Below are 25942 nucleotides of genomic sequence, written 5' to 3'. Positions count from 1 at the left end.
AGCGCGTGTGTCGCATTATCACACTTCGCAAAACTCGGTTAATCCCTCTAAATAATTAGCGATTGTCAATTTTCTATTAACTTTCACAATTAAATTTTTAAACCCATTTATTATATTATCGAAGCACACTACTTCCGCGCGATTTACTTGTATTATCAAAAATAAGTAAAATGTGTGTATTTATAAGGCAATAAGATATATTATTTACGCTAAATAATCGTGGAAGCTCGTATAGATGGAGCATTTTCATTTTTTATTTATTCTTATATAGAAAAAGCTATTCTTATTTCTTTTATTTTATTCTTTTATTTTCTTTCATTTTATTCGTATTATGTAGAAGAATATTGTAGAGAAATTGGAGCAACAGAACACGGGAGTTTTAGAGATCGTTCTTGTTTCAGATTGTCTTAAGTAATGTCTTAAATAATGTCTTGATGCTAATACACGGCTCTGTGATTGATTTATGACATTTTAAGGGACTGTACTTAAGACAGTCATAAATATGAGAACTGACTATGAATGTCAACCATAAATTATCGTCTCGTGTTATTCACACGAGGTAATTATTTCTTCAGCTCGGATTCGAGTATATCGCGTCCTACTCTTTAAAGCCCGTGTTACACTATGTATGAATAAGGATTGGATTCGTATTGCGAACTGTGAATCATTGATCAATCAATCTAATTTGTAGTTCACATTCCGAATTCAATTCGTGTTCTCAATGCAGACCTTAAAGTCTGTGTCATACTACGCATTGTAAACTGACGAATGAGAGATTAAACTTTAACCAATTGGATAATTTTAATCCAATTAATTTTATTCTGATTAGTGAAATTCCAATTTTCAATTCTCTATCCTCAAATTCCAATGCGTAGTCTATTCAGAGAGAAAGATTCTGTAAATTTAATAAATGTAATCATTAAAATAGTCCAAACAAATTGATTCTGGAAATTAAAAAACATAATTGATTGCATTCAATCTAAAGTTTTGAAATTAAACAAAATAGTTTTCATTCAAAATTAAATTGTTTCAATAAAATAAACATAAATAGGAGTTTTGAATTCAAATAAATCTTTCTCTCTTTGTAGCTAACACAGATATCAAATTTTCATTGATTAAAATACAATTTTACTATTATTTTCACATTAAGGACGCCGAATGATACACGTATCGGTAGATTCAAATTACAGAAAGCACGTATTCGGCGTGTTAGGTGTATATTGTTTATTATATCTACTGCGTATAGAATTCCGCGAGATATTATTTGTTCAATGCTGCACGTGTGCGATACTGAGTCATCATCTCAATTTCATATTTCTCAACGTTCCATTACGCTTTAGTTAACAATTAATTTGTCGTATTGTGTTGCATGTATGTGAAATCGCTAATTTTTTGTTTATTAACCAAATGTCACGTGTACAGAATTTCAAATTGATTACGAATTGAACAGCGTCGCGATATTTAATTAATAAGCAAAATTATAATTATCAATTTCATATTTTAATGTTCGCTATCTGCGCATAGAGTAACTTTGGTTAGTGTATAAATACCACTGATTTGAGAGATAAAATCCCCCGAAATTTGTCACATTCTGATAATTAATGCACCGCGTAATTAGCATATTTTCACGGATACCAGTTATATAAATGTCATAAACGTGTAATAAGAGAAAAGGGAGAGATTGGGAATCCAGTCATTGGACAACGAAGCAGCCACAAGGTAATTATAATGTTATATTTGGCTGATACAAATAATATAATATTCTCTACGCTTTATAATCTCATGATTAACTGTCACACATCAGTCCGAATCATTAGCTCATGTACGACTTTCCTTTTATCAGTTGTAATTTTAATTGACAGCTTGTCGTTAAGAGAGAGAATCACTCTTCATCTATCACTCTTCTTCTATCAATCCATCCCGAGTGATATCTCGCACAAAGTCCCACTGAGGGACAGGGATCTTTGATCTAAAACATTCTTTTTCAAAAACTCTGATTTCCATATGTTTGAATGTTAAAATAAAATGGGACATTATATTTAATGTAAATCAAGAAAATTACGTTCTCTACTTTACCATTCACTTTCCAACACATAAATATGCAATTAATTTTATTTTAAAGACACTTCAATGGTACAAAACTAAAAACATTTTATTTTAGCACAATAAATAATAAATCTAATTTTTGTAATGTTTCCTAGATCTAGATAAATAATTGTAGATAAATAATTGTTATTTTATTTTTCTAGGAGATAAAGGATTTCAACGGTTTCGAATGATGAATTTAGGTTTCATCATAAAAATAAAAAATGCTCTATTTTAACATTTTCTTTTTCTTTCTTAATTTTTTAATTCCTGAACAAAGCAAACTTTAGAAGATTTGTATCGATGACTTTCCTTTAAATTAATACGCAATATATCAATTTTATAATTGCACTTATAACTTGAAAACTATTGAAATTGTGATATTTTTATCATTATATCAAGACTTTCAATTTCAATTATATATTTTTTAATGTATTCTTTTATCATTATGTCATTGTAGTGCATTTTGTCAACAGTAACAATAGAAAACATCGGACTTATTCATATATAGACCAAAGTATTTCGCGATGATTTTTAATCTGATGGGAGAAATGTAACTCATTTGATAAGTGAGATTAATTAAAATAGAAAAATTATTCTTCCAGGGGAGAATGTATCACGGATACGGTCGGATTCCTAACGAACGGAGTTACTTTTCATGGTCAGACGTTGTATTTCATGCAACCTGCTCAAGACCGGGTCTCTTAACGTTGAAAAGTGGCCGTCTCTCGACGTGCTCCGGTACCAGAGCGCATCCGCAAATAGGAAAATCTTGCCAGTGATGAAGTACACTGAGAGCCATGTATTCTTCTCTGTCTGTCGGCGCACATTGATTATTTAGTGTAAGTTTCTTAAAGTCAGTTTCTTATTTCTCTTTTTGTGTGTGTAATACAAATTTACAAAAAAGAATTTTGTTTATTTTTGGATCTCTCGAGATTAATAATGAATATTGAAATAATAAACTAATGAATCTATTAGGTGTTGGAATTAATTCGTAGCGTTTTTTAATGAAAGAATGTTATTTATTTCACATGAGCATTAAAAAATACATTAATGAAAGTACTTCCCATCACTTGTAAAACGCTACGAATTAATTCCAACACCTAATAATATTAGCTAAAAAAAGACTGTCAGAGGGGAATCAGCAAATTACCTAAGAATACAATCAAATACATTGAAATCCAAATATGTTCAATGTAAATATATATTTATCGCTTATCAGTCTTTCTCTTCGGGATAAACTCCAGAGATGTGGTCATGACATATTGATCTCAGTTTCTCTATTATAACTCACTTCCAGAGATTTAGTTGGGTCAATAACAATTGTTAGGAATGTTAGGAGGTATCAAAGTAGTCTATCCAGCCAGAGAAATGATTTTAATCATTAGAAATGAGTTAAATCATCGATGATGAATAATAAACATCAATGAATGATAAATACTGTCTGATATTTTTTATACAGCACAAAAAAAAGTTTACAGTAATATTGCTGTAACTAATAAATGTGCAGTTTTACTTCATCAATTTTATGGGGTTTTTAGATATATTGTAGGAAAGTGTTCTAAAAATTTTCTAAAATTCAGTAGAGGACAGTATTGCTTTAGAAGATATAACAAATTAAAATTTCACAATAAGACTTGTATAAGTATACTTTCCACGTAAAACAAAGTTCCATGAATTTACAACTTTTCACACGAGAATCATTCCATATTCCTTTTGCTTACAAAGCGAAGCGAGGTTTATAATTACACTGTTATTTTTTCGGGTATTCAAACTTCACTGTTCGTAATATGTCTTAAACTAATGTCGTTTCTCACTTATTATGAAATTTTGTTGTATTCCATTTAATATTTGTGAGGAATTGTCAGAACATTATCCTTTACAATGTATTTAAAAATCAATCATCGGTGAGATGTAACTTAAATTGCACATTTATGTTATTCATTCGTAATTGTGATTCAATTGAAAAACTCAAAGTTTGTCTTGGAACAAACTAAATTCTATTTTTTCTATGAGAGAATCGTATTTCCATATATTTTAAACTTTTTAATCTTATATCATAGTCACTTGAGCATTAAATCGGGTAGAATTCTATATTTCTTAGATATTTCTTAAAGATAATTTGAAAACAAATTACATGTTGAAATAATTTTAATTATTCACGAAACAATTATTCACAAAACAATTATTCTTGATTTCAAATTCAGAAAACAATTGTTAAAACATTACAACTAGAAATGTATTGTTATATTGTATAAATAATGGACAATAATTTCTTATATTGCATATTAATTATTAATATGGAAATCTATGTGATTTATAATATATATAAAATTAATTATTGTACATTGTATCATTAATTTAAAATCTAACATTATTTTTAAAAAATTAAAATTATTTACAATTTGATCAGAAAAATACTTTAAGAGCAAATAGATATTACTGTTAATGCATTTGTTGAAATCTTATAATTTTGTATAAAACATTTTCTCAAATGTCTTGTTTTCAGGATATTCAAGTCTGGTACTTATTTTTTAATCATCCTGTACAACATTAAATATTTCGGATGATAACAAATCGGCTGGCACGTAGCCTTGATGCTTGTTTTTACAATGTACGACGTGCTGTTTACAAGTTTACACAAACCTCGCCATGTTATATTATGCGCATGGCAAGTGTCAACCTCACTTCATAAAATAACGATAACTTCTTCCAAACCATTAGCTATTCATTAGCAATTCTCGATCAACTGAGTCTTATGATTAACGATGTGCAAGCATGTCGAATCACTTATTTTTAAATATTCGATGTATTCACATCCTGTACAGAAGCGATAGATATAAGTATTATAAATTCCTGTGTGCCTTGATATTCGCAGATAATAATTGTTTTGTAAAGATACATGAATGCAGATACATTTCACTCGTAATTTGAATCTGTCGATGTCATTTAAATGCAATTTTTTATTTATCAAGTTGAACAATTTAAACAAAACAAAACCGTGCATAATTGTGCCGCGTATAAATCATTTATTAATAATTGGTTTAAAATATAATAAATACGATTCAGCGTGCATTTATTTTGTTAAATTTCTGATTTATTAAATATTTTCCGGTGATAAAATACACAACGCCACAGTGCTTGTTATACATACAAATATGATTATTATCATTTGCAATACAAGCCTCTTGAGTTATTATCGTACTATTAATATCGAAAATGCCGTGCGATTTTTGCATATTAATTTTACACACGCAATGTGATTAATCATAATCATCATTTTTGTCTTTGTAGACTTTGTTATCAAATATTTATTTTTATACAATAAAAGAAAATTTAAAGACTAACCTCGATAAAATTTGACAATATCCAATTTCACAAATCTTTTTTGTAATGACACACATGATCTAATAATGCATTTTCTAATAACAAAATTATTTTACTTTAAAAATAAAAAGTTCATTATAGAATCAATCACATACAGGGTGGGCCATCTATTGGTACGTTTTTGAATTTCGTCGTATGGCAACACCGAACGAGCTACAGACCCGAAATTTTGACAGTTTATTAGTCATACCGTCCGCGGCACGAAACAACATGTTTTCTCTTGAAGAGCGTTTTGAAATTTTAAAAACTTATTTTCAAAGTCAGTGCTGTGTCGCCGAAACTGTACGAATTTTGAAAAGAAATATGGGTCGTGATAGAGCACCCACCGAAGGAGCTATACGCAAATTGGTGAGGAAAGTTCGTGAGAAAGGGATGTTAGTGGATGACAGAAGTGGTCCCAGAGCTCGGACAGTGCGCACACCCGAGAATATTGAGGCTGTGGCCCAAAGTGTGAGACAATTCCAGCTTTGAAAAACAATATTACGACTGTTTTGAGTGAAATTGGCGCCGAGGTAGTCCAAAATGTCATTAATAATTGGGGTGACCGAATGGCATACTGTAAGGCCAGTAGAGGGAGCCACATGAACGAAATCGTTTTTCATTCTTGACGCGGATACTTTTAGCTTCACAACAAAAAAAAAATTAATAAAAAATATCAATGTATGCTCATTTGATCGCATTTTTAAAAACGTACCAATAGATGGCCCACCCTGTATATTTATTAATTTAGCAGAAACCCTATTATTTCATATTAGGAGCCCATCCCATAATAGTCGACTTTACCCTATTATTTATTTATTTTTATTTAAAATCAAAGATACAATTTTTTTTTAAATTTATTGATTTATTAATTTCAGAAAGATTATGTAAGACTTACTATTTAGCTTCTCTATACAAAAGAAAGCAAATCAAAAATTTTTGAAACATTTTTCTTCCCACAGACTAACGATATAGCATGACATCAATTTATTATAATTTCACACTTCACAATGTAACTGTTATGTATAAGTGTGTTATATATTACATTTATATTGTTGAGAAATTATAACATTGATGTTATGTTACTTTTAGTTTGTACAACTTTCGGATATTCATTCTGAATATCTCATCTATTAAGATTTTGAGATAAGATTCAAACAAGTAATGGTTATTATAGGTAAATACGATCCTCCATCTTCTATTTGAATTGTAAATCACAAATGAATAAGTGTTTGAGTTATATCAGGATATGAACTCTCTACCGCAATATCACTTAGCAGTCACAATAATAATTCTCAACCGACAGAGATATTACTTACCTACTTCGCCTTCGCGTTCGATCACGGCGTGAAAGGGAAATGATTGCTTGCCAATCTTAATTTCGTGTTCTCCGTATTCCGGTAGCGGTAAATTGTTCTTCCTACAGAGAAGCTCCAGAATCTGTACAGGTTTCTCTCGATCCCTCCAGACATTGTAACCAGTGGTGCTATAAACATTTGCGATTCCACAATGTGCCCGATGTCGACTATAAAATCGATTTTCGATGTCAATTCGCGTCACACCAATCAAATCATCAGCTGTCGTAACATCGAAATCCCACACTTGAATCTCCAGCATATAATCCTGTGGGAAGCTTGCCTCCATCTCGAACACTCTATCAAGTAGTAATAACTTGAGGATAATCGTATTAATAAATCTTTTTTATGGTTACTCGAAATTGATTATGAAGACTACACAAAAATATCACTGCTTAGAAAGGTGATTCCTTAATTTATTTTTTTCTTTTAAAAATAATTTATCTTTTTTTTTGCAAATAATTTTTTTATAATATACCTGTAACAAATTTTAGAAGAACTCATTAATACTCATATTATACTAAAAATAAGTTGAAGAATATTATAAAATTTTACCAAAAAAAGCAACTGTATAATAAGCAAGTCGAATTTAATAATTTTTATTCCAGTATTAAAGTATACTTATTAAGATTCAGAACATATACATTTTTATTCCAGTATTAAAGTATACTTATTAAGATTCAGAACATATACATTTGAATAAATTTGATTCTCGTGAACTTATGATAGATTTGTGAATAAATGAATTTTTAAAACACTTAAAATAATTAACATTTAAATACTTAGTATATGTATTTTTCAATATATATGAGTATGATTAAAAAATATTTTCATTTGTTTTAAACGTATTTTTTATAACAGATATATTAATAGATGTATATAATTAAATATCAATTATTCAAAATAAGTGACAACATTAAAAAATTAAATTTTATACCATCTATTTGTCTCTCATTATAGAATCTAAAACTGTTTATTTTTTAAATATAAAATATTTAGAAGAGAAAAATATGATGATTAACAAAATAATTTTTATTTTAATTATATTTATATCATACTGTTACACAAAATAAAATAATTAAAAATTAGTCGATGGTGCAATTTAAAAATAATTGTTTCAATTTTTTTATTTAGTTAAAATCAATTATTAAAAGTAGTCTTTAGAAAAAGTGTCTTTAGAAAAATAAACTGATAAAATATTTTTAGAATATTCTACTTATAAATTATTAATTATTTTGATGAAAGTAACGCGATACTAAAAAATTGAATTTTATTTTATTTATTGCTAGAGAATCTAAGGTAGAGAGAGAGAGAGAGAGAGAGAGAGAGAGAGTATATTTTTTAAATATTATACCTTTAAAAAAGCAAAAACATCAATTATCAAAATAATCGTAATCCCTGTTACGTTGTTATGTGAAGTAGCTGGAAAACCTGATCGTGCAGTTTGAAAGTTGCAAAAAGCCGATACACACGAATGCATAGATGGATATCGATAAAATATTTCCCGATAACGCCCGAAGGGCACAGCTATACTGCGATATGCTTGGGAAGAAGCTGCAGCAGCTTTTTGTTGACCTTACCGACCAAATGTAGGGTTCAATTGATTGGGTATATAATTCTTCCTGTCGTTGATAGAATTTTTTCCCAGCTTCACGTAGAGATATGGATCGGACTTGCCGCTGAGGGGATCCTTAGGCTGTAAGTTAATGCCTGCGCGTAAAGCAAATTTGCTGTCAGCTCGATGTCGCAGACGGGCTTTCTATAAGTTTACCGAGGAGTATAAGGTGTACCGGCATATTTCCCATAAAAAGGATTTCTAAATCATCCTTTAGTTCTTTTTAATAGAAGAAATAAAGAAAGAAAAAAGATAGAAATGTGTACTAAGAAAACTTCTCATAATATCCCATAATATCCCATAATATCCCAAGCGTTTGCTTTTATCTATAATTACTTTGACTAGTTTGAATTAATTTTTAATATTATAGATAAAATTAAATAAAAGTGTCTGTCACTGTTTTACAATTAGAAACAAATATTTCGATAATATATCTTCAAATTTACTTTTCTTGAATCTGTAAATTAATATCAAAGCAAACAAGTGGAACATTTTTAAAATTAGTCATTTTTTTGGTGCATGTAATATTACGTGGAGACTAACCCTTTACAACGTAAAGTCTAACGAGAAGCTTAACAGACTCTTGAGGCGGATAATCGTTGCACAGGCCATTAGCTGCATCTCTCCCGCTCTTCGTTTTGCATGGAAGATTATCAGGATGCGGCCATCGGTATATAGAAATATGTCCCTGGAGGAAGTCACAATTTACAGTATTTGACGTAAGTAAATTGAGTGCTTGAGACATTTAATGAATTTCGTTTATTTGATTCAAACGCTAATATTTATCACGTTTAATTATAAATTTGTAATCAAAGAAGATTAGATAAATTCTTTTTATACTAAGAAGCTCTCGTCCAAAACTTAATTAGCTCGCAAGTTAATCATTTTCCATTATCTTATTGAACAAGATGAAAAGAAAAGAAAAAGAATAAAGATTAGAACTCTGCCCAGTGATTAGCTGCTTTAGCGTTTATTCTTTTTTGTTTTTCATCTGTCTTGCTCAACAAAACGATGAAAAAGTAGCGTTTAGCTTTCACGAGCTGAGTTTTGGATACGCTCGTTAATAAAGTTTATCTCAATTTTTTATTTAGACATTTTTTAAAAGTAAATTAACCTTAAATTTGCCGGTGTAATTATCTCCGGCATACTCGGGATTTTCGCTCTTCCTTCCACGCCACAATTCAAATGTGCGGAGTCGGTCTTGAAACCCTTCGAACTGCGGCTGCGTCTCCAGCTCCGTGGAATAGATCTGATTTCAGTGTCTAAGCAGTCTAGTTTGAGTGCATTAAATGGTACCTTGAACGTCGCCACGGGTTTACGACGATACGCTGTCGTGATTCCCAATTCTCTATTTCTCTCTTCCTGCGAATTCAACGTCAATAATTTGCATTATCAAACGCCCCAGTTGATCCCAGTCAATCAAGACTCATGTTCTACATGATTTCGATCAAAATCGATTCATTTATCAGCAACGCGATTTACGATGATCAGGAAATAAAGCTGAATCAGGGAAAATTTCAGAAAGATTCATGCAGAGGAAACTATCAAGATTTACGACGCAGAGGAAGCTATAAAATTTACGAAGTCATAAATCCTATAATTTAATTTTTTTATAATAAAAAATGTAAATTGAAAAAAATTAGCAAGATAAAAATATTTAAAATCGTTAAATTGCTAAGCAAATAAGCTAGTAAATTATTAAATGTTTAATCATATAAGTATTTAGGTAATTAAGCTACTAACAATAAGCTCCTTAACCGTTAGGTACACAACAATTGAATTTCTAAATAAGCAGCTAAGTATTTAAGCAGTTTAATGTCTGGCAGTTAGATTTATATGATTTAATTTAGTACCAAAAATTATAAAAATAAAAAAAGCTGAAAATTTATAAGGAACACCATAGTCAAGCAGGATTTAAGTGCTGATTTGTGTTTATAATAATAATTGTCAATCATATAAAAACAACAAACATTTCAACTTGTGTGAAAATTAGATTATTTTTAAATTATCATTAAAATTATCTCAATAACATTAAATTTCAAAATTAAAATTGTGTTAGAATAATTAATCAATCTATTACAAGTCATAATTTCAAAAAATATAAATACACCTTTGATTAAAATAATTAAATTAAAGTAATTAAGTTGAAGATAGCTTTAAAGTTTCAATAATTTTATTATGTTCATGAATTTTTCATGCAAAGTAATCAAAAATAATTTTAGCATTAGTTATACTATTTTCATTTAAAATTGTTATATGAACCTGAAGGGAGGCAAAATATTTACTCCACCAATCGAGAGTTTCATCATCGCTGTCTTTGTAAATTTCCACTTTCTTTCTCTTAGTAAAGATCTTGAATTTTAATATCCTCTTCATGATTACAAGCAGCCCCCTCAGCTTAGAACGGATGTCCGTTGCAGCCATTCTCTTATACGCAATAAGACCTTTGCTCTCCTCCTTCGATGGACTATAATCGATTGGCAAAGGTACTGTATCAAATATAAAACAAGAACAATATTATATAAAAAGCCTATAATTATTTTTATGAAACAATATAAAAATTTATAATAATACGAATAACAATAGAAAGAAATAATAATTTTAATTTTTAAGTTTTTTTCCTTAAATACTCTTTCTTCTTTACAATATGCAGTTAGCTTTATTGTATTCGTATCTTATTAAAAATATATTTCTACCTTATTAGATGTATCATATTTTTAATATGTGTACATATTCAAAATGTAATGCATTTAATACATTTTTAGAATAAAAACTAAATGTATTAATATTAAAGGTATTAAAACGTATTAAATAATATTTATTATAAAAATGTATTAAATGTGTTATACATGTAATATATTTTTAATAAAATATAATAAAGTATATGCATCTCATTTTTATTATAAAAACGTATTAAATAATGTTTATTATTTTAATAATGTTTATAATATATTTTTATAATAAACAATAATACCATTTAAATAACAATAATACGAAAGCGTACTAACACACTATTGTCGTCTGCCGTTTCGCCAACTGGAATTTCTGCATGAATTTCGACTCGTATATCTGCACATCATAATCTTCCTCGGTTATTAATTGCTCCAGGAAGACATGGATGTTAGGGATAATACAGATCCCAGCATATTTGAAGCAGCCAAATCCGCGCGAATCATAAGCCTTTATAGTGATGCTCGGATAGTAAATGTCGAGCTCCGGCATTTCCTTGATGATTAATGTGTTTTAAAGTGGTTTCCATTTTCTTGCTATTAATAGTGTATATTGCGTTGATTTATTTTAATTGTAGTCTGATTTCTGTTCGTTAAGACAATTAACATTGAAAGACTTCAACAATCAAAATTAAACATTAATCAAATTGTTATCGAAATACAATTTTCAGATTTTCCAAAGAAGCTGTCCTTATTTTTTTTTTTTATAAAAGCTATCCGTTTCTCTTAAATTGTGCATGTACATGTATTTAGTTTAAACGTCTCACACATGTGTTACACACGAAGTTTGCTAATTAACTATTCTCGGAATAATTTCAAGATTACCAGTTCAATGATAATGTGTGGTTCCTCAAAATTGCTGAATTTCCTAGCGTTCTTCATTACCTCCGATTTGATGTGCACTCCGGCGCATTCCACTATAATTCTCGGCCTACGTATCGGTATATATTTTATCTTTCTCATATCGCGAACACCCCAAAAGATTACCTCCAGTCTGTAGCTCGTCATTTTCGGTCTGATATCCGGAGGGATGCTGTAAATCTTGTCCTCTACTGACACATCCATCGGAACGTCCGCAATCTCTTTGTTCTCTATCTGTGATTTTATATATATATATATATATATATATATATATATATATATATATATTACCGCAGATATTGTATATATATTATTTTTCAATTTTGAAGAAGGTCATCATAAAACTTAATGTATTGTCCAAGACATACATAAATCGGTGTAAATCCTGTATTTTCACCCCCCCCCCCGTCCTGTATTTTTTTTATAATCGATCAATTTGTGTGAAATATATCGAAAATGTCCATTTTGTTTTTAAAGGGAATATACAGCTTTAGCCAAAAATATAAAGTTTATAAATTGACATAAACTTTCTATATCCAACAAAAAATAAATTAAAAAATAATTTTATTGAAAAATAATATTTTATTTTTATAACAGTGTTTTAACAATATTTTATAATAGTATTTCCTTTGGATTTTATTATTACTTTTTTTAAGAAAATTCAGCAAACTACGAGTGCTTTAATACTTTTGAGGCTTCTACAGGTATTTTCTGTAAAGAATCTAAGCGGTTTGTGGTTTGCGGTTTGCAGTTAAGTTGCTTCCCGCACTGAAGTGAACTGTTTTATGAAATGAACGTTGGCAGTTAACGATGAATCAAGACGGAGATAACACAACGCCACAAACAGCGTAACATCTTTGAAAAGTGCTTTATATCTATGGCTAAGGCAATTGTGTTTTAATTATGCTTTATTTCTTTAATTAGGATAACTACCACTTCAAAAATGTTAAATGACAATAAGAATCAAGGGGCATATTGTTTTAAAAATATTTTAACTTTCTTTAAAATTTAGCTTAGTTCTCTTAATACAATATATGCTTTAAAAAAAAATCGCATTTGGAAGTTTTAGATATGTAAAATTGAAAATTTGCAGAGTTTACCTATGTAAATATTCAAGTTATTTTCCATTAGCCTTCATAAAATAATAAAGCTTCTTATCCGAGTTACAGATATTTTGAAACATTTCCGGTGTTATTCTACAGCACTTATCCACTTATCCAGCATTAATTTTTGACGTAAATCGGATTGTATGAGACTTGTTTTTAGCATAAATTTTAATTTTCAAGTATCTTTCCAAAAAAAAAATTTTAAGAAAAAAATTCTTTAATATGTTTCGTTTATACATTTAGGTTCAGTAAGGAACTAAGGAAGAGTAAATTAAATCATATTAAAGAATTTTACAGTTGCAAAGCTGCTTTTTTTGCTAAACGCAAACATTATAAGCCAAATTATTTGTTTTTTATTTTTTTGCAATTTGGTTTTAGGGTGTAGCTAAACATTTTAACTGATATTAGCTTCTCTGAATGATTTTTAAGTTGATACTTTAATCTGATATTTTTTAGGGTAAGCCAAAATTTTTAAAATCTTTGAAGGAGTAACTATCTTAATAAAAAGACAGCACAAGGGTTGAATTTATTACAATTATACATTTCTCTTGAAAAACAAAATTGATATGTTTTGGAATATTTTATACAAATTAATCGATTACTAATTAGTAAAGTAAAATGGGAAGTTATTGGCCACCCTACATACTCATTTTGTATGGCGTTTTACAGTATCTTTTTGATATTAAAAAACAGAAATATTGATCCTTAAATAGAATGTATTATATGAAAATAGAGAGGTGACACTGTTGAAACATCGTGTTAATATTTGTCCTGAGAAGAAAAATCGATAACTCACTTCTATCAACTCGAAAGCGGCGAGAACTGAACCGGTGCAATCTTTCTGTGGTTGGAATTTGTACCACTCTAATTTCGGTGGAAAATCGGGCGGTGAGTAAGTTTCCGTGGTGAGTTTCACTAATGGCACCGCGATACACTTGCCACAGAATTCCCTCGTGCTCTGTATTTTTTCAGTATACGAAAAATACGTAACTTTTAAGTTTGATTGAATAACTTCAAAAATCTTTTTTTTTTTCATTTTTACTTCAAAAATGATTATATCTATATATGAACAATAATATTTTCAATATTTTTATTTTGTATTTGTATTCTTTTTTTGGATGAACTACTTTATCTTACATATTTCCCATTTTGTGGAAATATTATCAAGAAATTTGATAAATCTATTGCTTTGCTTACGCATAAATCATGCTGAAAAATCTGCAAGATGACTTCGGGTGGTAGAAATTTAGTATATTCCTTATTGCCATGCAAAATAATTGGAGGAAAAATTAATGTCTGGTCCCAAAATGGATCTAAACTTTGTCTTATCATCTGGAAAAATTATAAAAGTATACAAAAGATATAAAAATTAAATTTAACGTAAGTTTTAAGTTTTATTAAATAAATGCAAACATCTTTCTTGAAAATGTTCTTTATTATTTAAAATAGTTTCGGTCTAATTATATATGATTCTTTACGAAATGTCACATATAGTCACTGTATAATATTTTGATAATACTACCATATTTTAGAGATTTTAATATTATAGAAATATTTTAGAAATCTTAACATCTACAATATAATAAAAATCTTAATGTAAAAATGTGAAAGATCAACATAAACATAATTGAACAAATAATTTAATTGCAACTTTCAATATAATTTTGCATAGTAGTGATACTTACATTGTATTTTAAAATAAACTATATGAAAAATAAACGATAAAAAGCTTTAAAAGAGCACAATAATAAAGAATTGTTAACTAGATTCGATAACAAATTTTTACAAATTGGTTTTTTTTGAAAATTTTAATTTAAAATTAAAACTAAAAATTAGTTTTATTTACTTAAAAAAACTTGAAACTTAAATATATCTTGTAATCATAATTTAGTAAAAGTGGAGCAACTTGTATATTTAAAAAGTAATTTAATTAAGAAGAATAATTCTATTTTTGATTAAATGTTAGTTCTTCAATATTTCTGGGTATGAAATCATATTCAATTCAGGAAATCGCGTGCCAAATCTTATTTAGTCTTGAAATGGCGCAATCATTAGTAGTAGTAATATCTCATATTAAATTGAGCAATTTAATAGACAATATTGATGCTAATAAGCATCTTAAAAATGGTGAATAATTTAAAATAAAGGTTTCTTCCTTGATAATCATTTATCATCGGTTACATTGACAGGATAAATATTGAACTATATTTTTGAACAGTCTATTGCAACTTAATTAATCATCAATTAGATCTTATTAATCACATAATAACAGGGTAATCACATAATAACGATGATAAATGATGTTGCTGATGATATCAATTTGAAACTTGTCAGTCATGCATTATCTCGTTAATATGGAATACGAATCGGTTTCAAATCAAGCGGTATTACAACGCTTTTAAGTAGCAAATACAGTCGCAACAAACCGTAAATTTTAATATTTGTCACTCTCATATAGCGAACGAACGGAACGAAACGTTGCGCGTGCAACATTAATCACGCTCGTATTACATCGGTCGTTACTCTCGCGCGTTTCAAGTGAAATGTCATAGGAATACACACCGCAGAAATTTCACGGCATCCTGACCGTGTATGCATACATGGCATGATCACCACGGTGATATAGAATGCCATGATACCCGGCGGACGAGTTATATCTCGCTCGAAATTTCATATTTTAAAGATTCAAAAACCGGGAAAGTGAAATTTGCACGTTCCGTTAAAATGTTAAACGTAACTCACCCGTGTAGAAACCGTGTATCCTTGAAACGCGACTCGTATATACGAATCCAACAAGCCGGAAGCGTCCATTCCGGGATCAAAGTGACCTTGGAATATGTGAGCTCTCAACTGAAACGTCTGTAACGATCACAATATATCTTTTTCAGGTAGCAGTATCTCGTGGTGTATCATTTTTACACGCGTTTCAATTTACAATTCAAATTAGAAGTAACGAGTGGTCATCATTGATCGTTTTTATTTTTTAGATTTATATCACATGTTTTTGTGTAAAAAATATGATGATAAAATTTTTTATTTTTCAATAATTATGTCTTTCATTAATGTTTGGTTTTTTTACATTTTTATTTTTATAATAATTTACTTCATTTTCTTTTAATAAATGAAAAATGTTGATATTCTAGCGTTAAGAATTGAATATATGTATCATATCTCGAGAGCATTAGTAGCAATAATTTAAAAATTTAATAGATTATTCTATTACGTCTAAGTATTATATAAAATTTAAAGACACTTCTTTTATTGATTAAAATTTATTTAATTTCTTTATTTGTCTTAATTCTTATGTAAAATCGCGTTTTGTAATTTGTACTTATTTGCAAATTGGATGAAGCTGTAGCATTATGAATTAAATCAAATTCTTTTATATACTAATAAAACTCTAATAAATCGTGCAAAGTTTATTTGAAATTTTCACTTACATTTATTACTTAAAAATTATTTACCTAAATTATAGAAAAAATGTAATTATTTCACTGCAAATTATAAGTCGAATTATTTGTTGTTTTGTCTTTTTTAATTGATTTCGAGGCAGTATATTTATGATAAAAAAATTTTTTGTCGATGTTGGTTCTTTTTACTGATACTTTGCCTGATATTTTTAGCTGATATAGGCAAAAACATCCTTAATGTCTGTCCTTAATGTCGAGACGCGTCAATCTGATTTCTCTTGAAATCAAACGTTACGCTCGCGATCAATTTGTGCATTTCGTGCATCGTAATACCCTGTCGCTATCTTTTCACTCGTCTCTTACCGAGAACTGATTGTACTCGATGTACTTCGGGAACGTGTCGACATTTCTGCCGTGATCGATCTCGTATCCCGGCGGAATTGCACTCCAACACGCGGCGGCGTACCTCGCGTTGCCGAGCCACAAAAATGCCTCGATTTTGCAGGCGCTGTATTCGACAGGCTCGCTTTCGTCGTCCGGATTCCTGGGGAACAGATTGATTCGCCGACCGCATTTCCCGCCCATTTCAGTCGCTTCCTCAGAGTAGACGATCTGCTCGGCTGACAGACGCGAGTAAGCGACTCGCTTCGAGCCAGCGATCATCCAGACAAAAACATCCGGAAGACTGTGTTGGGGCTGATTGAACGATATATCAAATGATCCATCATGTAAAATCGAAATCGTAAAATATCTAGAAGAAATCTTTAATATATCGACTTGCCATGATAGTTATCCATTACCAGCATATGATTTTACAATAGCATTTTAATTGTCATTAACGACAATTACCATCAAAATTTTTTTTAATGCATGTAAAAAATAAAGCTTATTAAATATAAAACTTTGAGTAAATAGCTAAACAATAATGTAAACAGAGAAAAACACCGTAATAATATAGATATGATAACTATACAAACTTTTGTATAGAATTAATGTATACATATGTATATATATATATATATATATATATATATATCTTCATCATTATTGCAAATGAATTATAAATGTAACACAAATATTAAATTAATATTAAATAAATGTTACATAAATTTCTTTTTAAATCATTATTACAAATAAATTATTAATGTGACATAAATATTATTAAATAAACACCATATAAATATTTAATAAATATTTTCTTTATATGAAATGAATAAAATATAATAAATATTTAATAAACATTTAATAGTTATTAATTTTACAATAAAATATACAATGTAAAATAATTAATGAAAAAATATTATCCACTGATTGTGTAGTAATCTCCATGAAGAAGGATTTAGAGCACAAGATTCATAATCAGAGTTTGATTGTCAATTTGAAAATCAGTGCTTGTCACCAAAAGCTTAAATAAAGCGAAACTGAAAACTTGATATTACTAAACACTTTTAAATCGAGCTTTGTTAATTATCTTTTTTTTAATTCTATCACCGTACTAAGTGTACTAAGTGGTCTGAATTTTTTATTTTTGACACTCAGACACGAATAAATCATTATTAAATTATTCATAGATCAAGCTTCAAAGAAACTAAGCGAGCTAATTATTTAAATAATTTAAATAAAAAAAAAGAGAGGAGAACATCTCAAATCTGGTCCACAAAAGGTTAAGAAATAAGATTTGCGTTATTTCTCTTTTTACTTTACATTTTCTTGGTAGAAGCGTTATTAACTTACATCATCGCACAGATTCCTCAATTTTTTTAAATAATGATACGCATGAATCATCGCAATCCTCATGTAATTGTTGTTAGGAAGTTCACCGTTGATTTTAATCCTTGTAAGTATATCTTTGACATTTTTACGACACAAACTTGCACGATGACGATCGAGTTTAGTGGTTCCTACTTTGGATTCATACCTGCCAGTGTCCAACGCGTCTAAATATCGCACACAGTGAGCTCTTAATGTGCGAATCGTTTCGTTGTAAGCTTCGAAAGCTACAGGATTTTCAACAGCCATAAAAGTCTCCAGTTTTGTTCAATCGTGTCTCCTACCATCGATTAAAAGGATTATAACGTTCCTATTCTCATAAACTGACCGCGGTAAATAATTCAATGACGTTATAGTTTAAACAATTTACTAAAATTATATTTTACCTAATATTTTTTTAATAATAAGTAATAACAATAATAAGGAATTAATAATAACTAATTAGAGTGTATTAATTTTATTAAAATTAACTTTAATAAAATTATAAATTAAAATTAATTTATTAAAAAAATGAATTTATTGAAATAAATTTTTAATAAAAACTTAAAGTTTTTAATTATATTGAAATTAATATTTAAAAAATTAATACGCTATAATTCTAATAATGTAGTTTAGTTTTAAAATAAAATTTTAATAATAAATTTTAATAAATACATCGTAATTTTTATAATCTGATTTCGAAATAATATTTTAAATCTATTCCAATTAAAAATTTACGCATTTTTAATGACATCTAATTGCAATGTACCAAAAAATTAGAAATATAGCGAAGATTATTGTTGTTATTCATCCTCCATTCCAAATTTGGCCACCAAGATCTCACATATAAACAAGGCTTTCTGGATCCCAAAGGTACATAATTATATTTGCCGTCTAAAGTGCCGGTCGTTCGCGGGGTTGATTGACTCTCGAAGTTCAATCGCTTTTTCAGCAACTCGATTTCTGCCGAAGGCAAAAGTAAACGAGGAAAAGAATATTTTTATCGCACGTCTCAATGCTAAATGTGACTTTCTGCTTCCCATCTTGCGTTGACGTTAAAAGCATAATTCACATGAGACAAATACAGAGTGACTGTTATCAACAGCGACAAATCTGTAGAGATGCCATTGCAGATAGAGGAAAAGTAGTAAGTTGCACAACATAAATTTTGTACCTTAAAACAGTCGTCTCCTCCACCAGACCCGAAAATTTGTCTCTCTTATCGGGAACCATCCAGTAGAAATCGCAATCGATGGCGACTACATTGCTGGATTTGTGGTAGATGAAAGAAAAATACTAGGTATTTGAAAACAAATTGTCTTCTCTAAATTCTCATTTCCGTTTCCATTTACAGTCACATTTAGTGTTAAAACGTTTTTCGGACAGACGCAATAATGTGATGAGCAAAAATAAAAGTTTATAGAGCACCTGATTGATTGTCATTATTTTCTATGCATTGACTATGCGAGAATTGTCGATTTCCTGCGTTTCCCAGACTCAATTCAAAGCTGATTAATTTCGATCTAAATCTAGAACGGTCGATCAAGCACACGTTGTATAGTACTCCGACCAAAAGATATTCCTCAGTCGACCATAAGCTTTTCTACATTTTTTAAATATTTCATTCTTTTATTACAAATAATTCTAAGAAATTATTTTATTTTATTTCAGTGTTTGTAATTTTTTTAATTCCGTATAAATCTTTACATTTTATTCAATCAAAGCATAACTTTTTTCTTTTTAATTAAAAAGAAATGATTTATTAGAATCTATTAGAATAAATCAGATTTCAAAGATATTTTAGGCATTGTTTTACATTTGTTAACTCTCAGTATCCACATCTCAAAAAAATCCCTATCGACCCACAACTGAATATTTATAACTCAGCATTTCCTTTTGCTTGTATCTCAGATTGTAGTGCATCGATTTTAACTAATTTTTTTTAATCTATTGTTTGAAGACTGAAAAAAAGAAAATTTTTGAGTTAGAAAGTCTAAAATCGTACCACAAAAGATATTTTGCAATAAGCGAAAAGGGATCGGAAAAAATATTTGAACTATGAAAATCAGAGAGGTTATGTTAATTCTTTGTGGGTACAAAGCGTACTGAGGGTTAAGAATATAGCAAAATAAATTAATTTAATGATAGAAATTTTTGGTAAGATTATAAAAGTTATTGCTGCGGAAAACCAATTTTTTATAAGGAAAATATATTAAATTTTAACTATAAATAAAATAAATTGTCGCAAAAGTGAAGCATAATAACAAATCTAATCACTTCAATAATGGGAGATGCTGGAATGGTTTCAACTCCGATTCCGGGGGATGCTTCTAGGTCATCCATTTCAGTTTTCAGCGACAGAAGCACCCTTCCGCGATACAAAGGCATTGCTGTCAAGCATTTGCCCGAGCAGCCGTTCTTTTCCACGGAGCCGGATCCGTAAAAGTGGATGAAAGACGGCCCGTAAGTCGGCAGGAATCCTGTTGGCAGGACAAATGCTATCTTTGCAATTTTTCACGTCGCACTCTTTCTTTATTACTTTCTAACATTTACTTGAACTTTGTACATATTAGTGAGCGTGCTTTTAAATGACAATAATAAGGATTGATCTCGAACTTTATACTTGGAAATTTATTTGTGTAAATATTTATTAGACTTAATCGTAATATAAAAATATTTAAAATATATGAGTCTATATCGTAAACAATTTATCGTATTTGGAGTAAAGATATGGAGATATTGGGAGATAAAGACACAATGAAAGAAAAAAGTGGTTACAATTATTACAATTTAATTGTCTTTTTTTATGTTAATTAAGTATTTTTTAACATATCTTTCTAGAAATATAAATACAATTATTTATAATATAACAATAAATAAGTATAAAAATGAAAAGCTTAATACTTATTATAATTATCATAATTATTGCTTATTATAATTATCATAATTATTATAACGTTAAGCATAACGTTGATAGAACTATATATGTATAGTATACATTCAGTTGGCATCAAAAGTGATTGTAAATTACAATTATTATTATAAAAAAATAGTTGCAACTACAATAATTTAACTGTATATAATTTAACTATCATTTTCGGTGCTAACTCTATATGTATATTTATTGATAAAGTGTACTCTACGTACTTATACATAAAAGTTATACATAAATTATTATTACTAACATTAAAGAAGTAATAATCATAATTATGATAACATGTAATTATTAGTCACAAATACCAAAAATTTTTCTTTCAGTGTACGTGTGTAAATATATCTATTTATTCCAAATTTACTTTATCCGGAAACAAATTATATTACGCCGTTTTTTATTCTTGACAACGAGAGAGAATCATTTGATGATCTCACCATACTCTCCGGAATTCGAGATCTTTGTTGTATCCAGGATATATACTGCTACGGTGCAAGTCCGGCAACTGTCGATACGGTGTTTTATAGTGATTCTCACACGATGGCAGAAAACGGGGAACATCTCCTTGAAAATTATGGCCTCGTAGAATTTCGGACAGTAGGTTTGCCATGCTTCACTCGTTGTTCCCTGAAAACACTACAACCTGTAATCGTTTGATCCGACCGTGTAAGGCCGTGTTTTCTCTAAATAAATACTTCTCATCGGTAGTAGCAAAATTTATGCATTAAATATCTAATGTTATATATTTATTCTCGTAGGAATTAAAAACGTTTTGAAATTTTATCTCCGCGTGAAAATAACAATGAACTCTTTCATACCTTCATTCCAGCGAATGATATTTGCACATAGGGATTAATATTCTCGAAATTGGTTTTTCTGCACAAACTGCTCATGTCGGGTAAACCGTCGGCGCGATAAACAATGAAAACGTATCGAGCACGTTGTCTGAACGGCAGTTTCTCACCACCGATAGGAAGCAGGAGGTTCCTACGTTCAAGCGCGAAATTCAAGCAAACAATGGAAATTCTGATAAGCCATTCGGTGTAAATTACGGGTATGTCAATGATGGAAATTTATCTTTTGGAAGAAATTACCCTTCGATATCGTCTTCATCTAATATTTCTGGATGCACCTTGACTTTCTCATCCTTGACGTTCACCAGAATGTTGCACTTTACGTAACCCTTTGGACTCGCCGTCAGATCTTTTGGATCTGTTAACACAGCCCACTTATGATAGTATTGACGATCTACATACAGAAGCAACACATACAACTTGAAAGTACTTCTTGATAAATCGAACGTATTTATTTTTAATTTTTGAAGCGTTTCTCCGATGTCCGAGATATTTCTTCATTTTTATTTATAAACAGACTTATACTTTTCGGATAATTAAGGTCATTGGAAGGTCAGATTGCTCGAAATCTTTGATAATTTTATATAAGTAATTGAAGAAATATGCGAAAATGTGTTAAGCGATATTCATATGACATACAAAAAAGTCAAAAAATATATTCTTTATTGACAAATAATCATATACGATATATGTATATTTAGTTTCTTATTGACAAATGCTTAGTTGAGTAACATTTATGCAATATACATATAAAGAATAGAAAAAAATATTTTTTATTAACAAATATAAATGTACTATACACACATATAACGGAAGTATATTTCGTTTCTTTTTAGTTGTTTCGCAACGATAGTTTTGAGTGGTCCGATTTTAATTAAAAATCTTCGGAAGATTTGCCGTTATCTGTTAATTCACTACAAAATAAATCAAATAAAAATTAGCAGAATGACAGCAATTATTTTAAGAAACTCAATTTTTGTTTAATTTTTTTACATTAAAGAATTAGTCGTAAAACGAAATATTTTAACGGCATTGTTCATGATTTACCGAATAACGGCAAGTCTTCTGAATACTTCCGACTAAAATGCACCATAATCGGATTACCACGAAGGGAGATATTATTGCAAAACCACGATCTCGAAAAAGAAATAGAGTATATTTAACACTGTCAGAAATTTTGTTATGAATTCAAGTAACATGTAAAGGAAGCTTGTGGTTACAAAGTAACTTTTTTATGAAAAGTCTTTTATAAAAAGTAATGAATGGTTTAACTGGAAACTAAGTTACAGTAGTAATTATGTAATGACTGTATGTATTAAATTTCATGCAAATCCAAATAAAATTTTACGAAAAGTACATTAAATTTTATGTACATGTATACAAATATACTCAGTAACAATTACATTAAATTTAATGTAACGTAATGTTACGAAATTAAATTCAACTTATGTAACTTAAAAGTATATTAAACGTCATAATATTTTTTACAGTGTAGTTATATACATATACATATATCGTATATTTATATTTGTTAAAACAACATATTTTTCTACTTTTTATTTGTATAAATATAGCTTAAAACTTTGCTGTTATATATTTATTCAGTTTTTCATAAAAAATTGTTAAAGTAAGTATAATTTTCAAGCATTATGACCTTCTAACTCCCTTAAGCTGTTTGCCACTTAGAAAGAATTTATCTCTTCCTTTTAATTCACTGTATCAGTAACAAAGCTATAAAGCTTATACATCCGCATTTTCTTTATCTCTCTTTTCATTTTTCTTTTTGGTAACCTGGTTGTTCCCATACTGTGGCAACTTCGAAGGAAGTATTTCCGTGAAACTTTAGCCGAACAAAGTTGCGCAGATAGACTGCTATCGTGATTCTCGTGTTTAGTAGATTGTCCAAACTGCATGTGAAGTCGAATACGAAGTACTGTGTATTTAAAAAGCAAAAGGTAAATATGTAAGTCCACATGAATAGAATATCTTTGTTCACGCACATAGTATTCCGAAAGTTAAATGTCAGAAAAATTTCAGGATTCTGTATTTCATTTAAAATACAGAATCTTCAATCCTGATAGACTCTAAAGTTCTTGAATTTAAAAGATTTATATCTGCAAGAATACTGCATAACTTGAAGTTTCTAAAATTTTAATAATTTATGATATCATTTTAATCACAAATTGCAAATGTTTTAAAATAAATAAATTTAATTTTTAATTTATGAAATTAGATAAAGTCTAAAAACTTCAAAATTTAAACTATTTTAAATTTAGAAATATATATAAGTTTCTGTATATAAACATGTCCTACACATATCCTATACATATCTACAATCTACAAGATTTAAAGAACTTAAGAATTCTCTGGAAACGAATCTAAAGTCTTTAAACTTTCAGTTTTAAGTTTTAAATTTTAAAAACTAGGTTAACAAAGATTTTAATATTTTAGTACTCAAAGATTGTGTAGATGTCTGTCCAATCAATCCATTCTAACTTATAATTTCAAGACGAACATTTCATATAAATTAGTTTTGATAGATTGGATAACTTCACCTCGTTATAAATAGGATTGTCAGTCTTCTCACGTAACACTGTCCTTCTCTTGCGATTTCCAACTTTGACGACGACCAGCGGATTCGCATTTTGTGGTAAATGTCTTGCTTCGAGTATAGTAACGCAAACTTGGTAGATAGAGAACTTCGGCCTGAATTTCTTGAAAGGCATTGCGGGCTACAAAATCGATTGCTGATATTGGCCACACGCCAGGTGCGATTTGCATTTGTTTAACTTACTGTTTGTTTGTTTTTGACACTCCAAGTGCGATGGCTTTGAATTTATGCACGGCACTATACAAGGCGGCAAACAAAATACGAGAATATTTGAAATACGTTTGATAAAAACTTTCTCGTCAATAAAACTTTCTTTATTCCCTTTTATAATTCACAGTAAAAGTTTCAGTGTTATTAAACAAAAATAATACATTTTTTTTCAAAATATTATATGAAGTATCTGCTTCGTATTTAATATTTCTTCACTGTATCAGTAACCAAGCTCTAAAGTACATTAGCATTTTCTTCCTCTCTCTTTTTCTTATATATACTTCTGTCACTTTTGTAAAGTTTAAGTTAAAGAAGTATTACTTTATATTACTTCTATCACTTAATGTAAAGTATTTACATACCTTTACAGATATAGAAAACCATTGTATATTTTACATATCTACTAAACGTATAATTGTTTTTATCTTTAAAATAACTTTTAATTCTTTTATATTGTACGATTTTTTATTTTACTCCTTTGCATTTAAATACACAGAATTGTATTTTGCTTATACATACATTTGTAAACAAAAGAATTTATCAGCAGATTTAGACTTTTATTCACATATCATCAAATGGTATATTTTGTGCAAGAGTTAACTGCAGAAGATATACTTTTGACTATAATCGATATAAAGTCTAGCTTTCGTTCTTACCTTCTGTTGGGTTCATACAACTCGACTAAAAGTTTCATCGTCTGCCGCTTCTCTCAAAAACAAACAGTATGGAAAAAGAACATTTATATAATATATATATAATATATATATGTATAATATATAAAATATGTATACAGATATTAATACTATAAATAAATACTATAAATATTATAAATGACTAATTTTTAATCTTATTAAAATTTTTATTTTTCAAAAATTGATGCTTTTTAATAATATTATTTATTATTATTAAAAGTTTAAATTTAAAATTTGGAAAAGAAAATATGAATATGCAATAATTTTGCTGCAATATCTGCAATATCATAATTCCGCTTTTAATCTAAAACTTGCGCCGTGGAGTAGATATTCCAGCGCTTGATATCATCGGATTGCAGTTCTTAAA

General features: G+C 29.0%; 1 protein-coding gene across 1 annotated transcript in view; it reads right to left on the bottom strand.

Annotated features, from left to right (window-relative positions):
• Window positions 1-24788, bottom strand: part of LOC105152109 (otoferlin) — an 89423-nt gene extending 64635 nt beyond the window's left edge. Inside the window, exons 1-18 of the mRNA XM_087415258.1 lie at window positions 24618-24788; window positions 23854-23995; window positions 22303-22456; window positions 22027-22195; window positions 21646-21835; window positions 20554-20756; window positions 16891-17223; window positions 15860-15976; window positions 14315-14449; window positions 13914-14075; window positions 11976-12245; window positions 11430-11646; window positions 10684-10910; window positions 9547-9783; window positions 8965-9109; window positions 8387-8516; window positions 6771-7105; window positions 2771-2901 (exon numbers count right to left, since the gene is read on the bottom strand). Of these exons, the coding sequence (XP_087271384.1) occupies window positions 2771-2901; window positions 6771-7105; window positions 8387-8516; window positions 8965-9109; window positions 9547-9783; window positions 10684-10910; window positions 11430-11646; window positions 11976-12245; window positions 13914-14075; window positions 14315-14449; window positions 15860-15976; window positions 16891-17223; window positions 20554-20756; window positions 21646-21835; window positions 22027-22195; window positions 22303-22456; window positions 23854-23995; window positions 24618-24788 (3468 nt within the window). The remainder of the gene's footprint in view (window positions 1-2770; window positions 2902-6770; window positions 7106-8386; window positions 8517-8964; window positions 9110-9546; window positions 9784-10683; window positions 10911-11429; window positions 11647-11975; window positions 12246-13913; window positions 14076-14314; window positions 14450-15859; window positions 15977-16890; window positions 17224-20553; window positions 20757-21645; window positions 21836-22026; window positions 22196-22302; window positions 22457-23853; window positions 23996-24617) is intronic.
• Between the last annotated feature and the right edge of the window lie 1154 nt (window positions 24789-25942).

The sequence above is a fragment of the Acromyrmex echinatior genome, chromosome 17 (assembly GCF_024713525.1).
Source record: "Acromyrmex echinatior isolate Ae372 chromosome 17, ASM2471352v2, whole genome shotgun sequence".
Taxonomy (NCBI): Eukaryota; Metazoa; Arthropoda; class Insecta; order Hymenoptera; family Formicidae; genus Acromyrmex; species Acromyrmex echinatior.
Note: the sequence above shows the minus strand (reverse complement) of the source record. Positions and strands in the feature narration are given on the sequence as shown.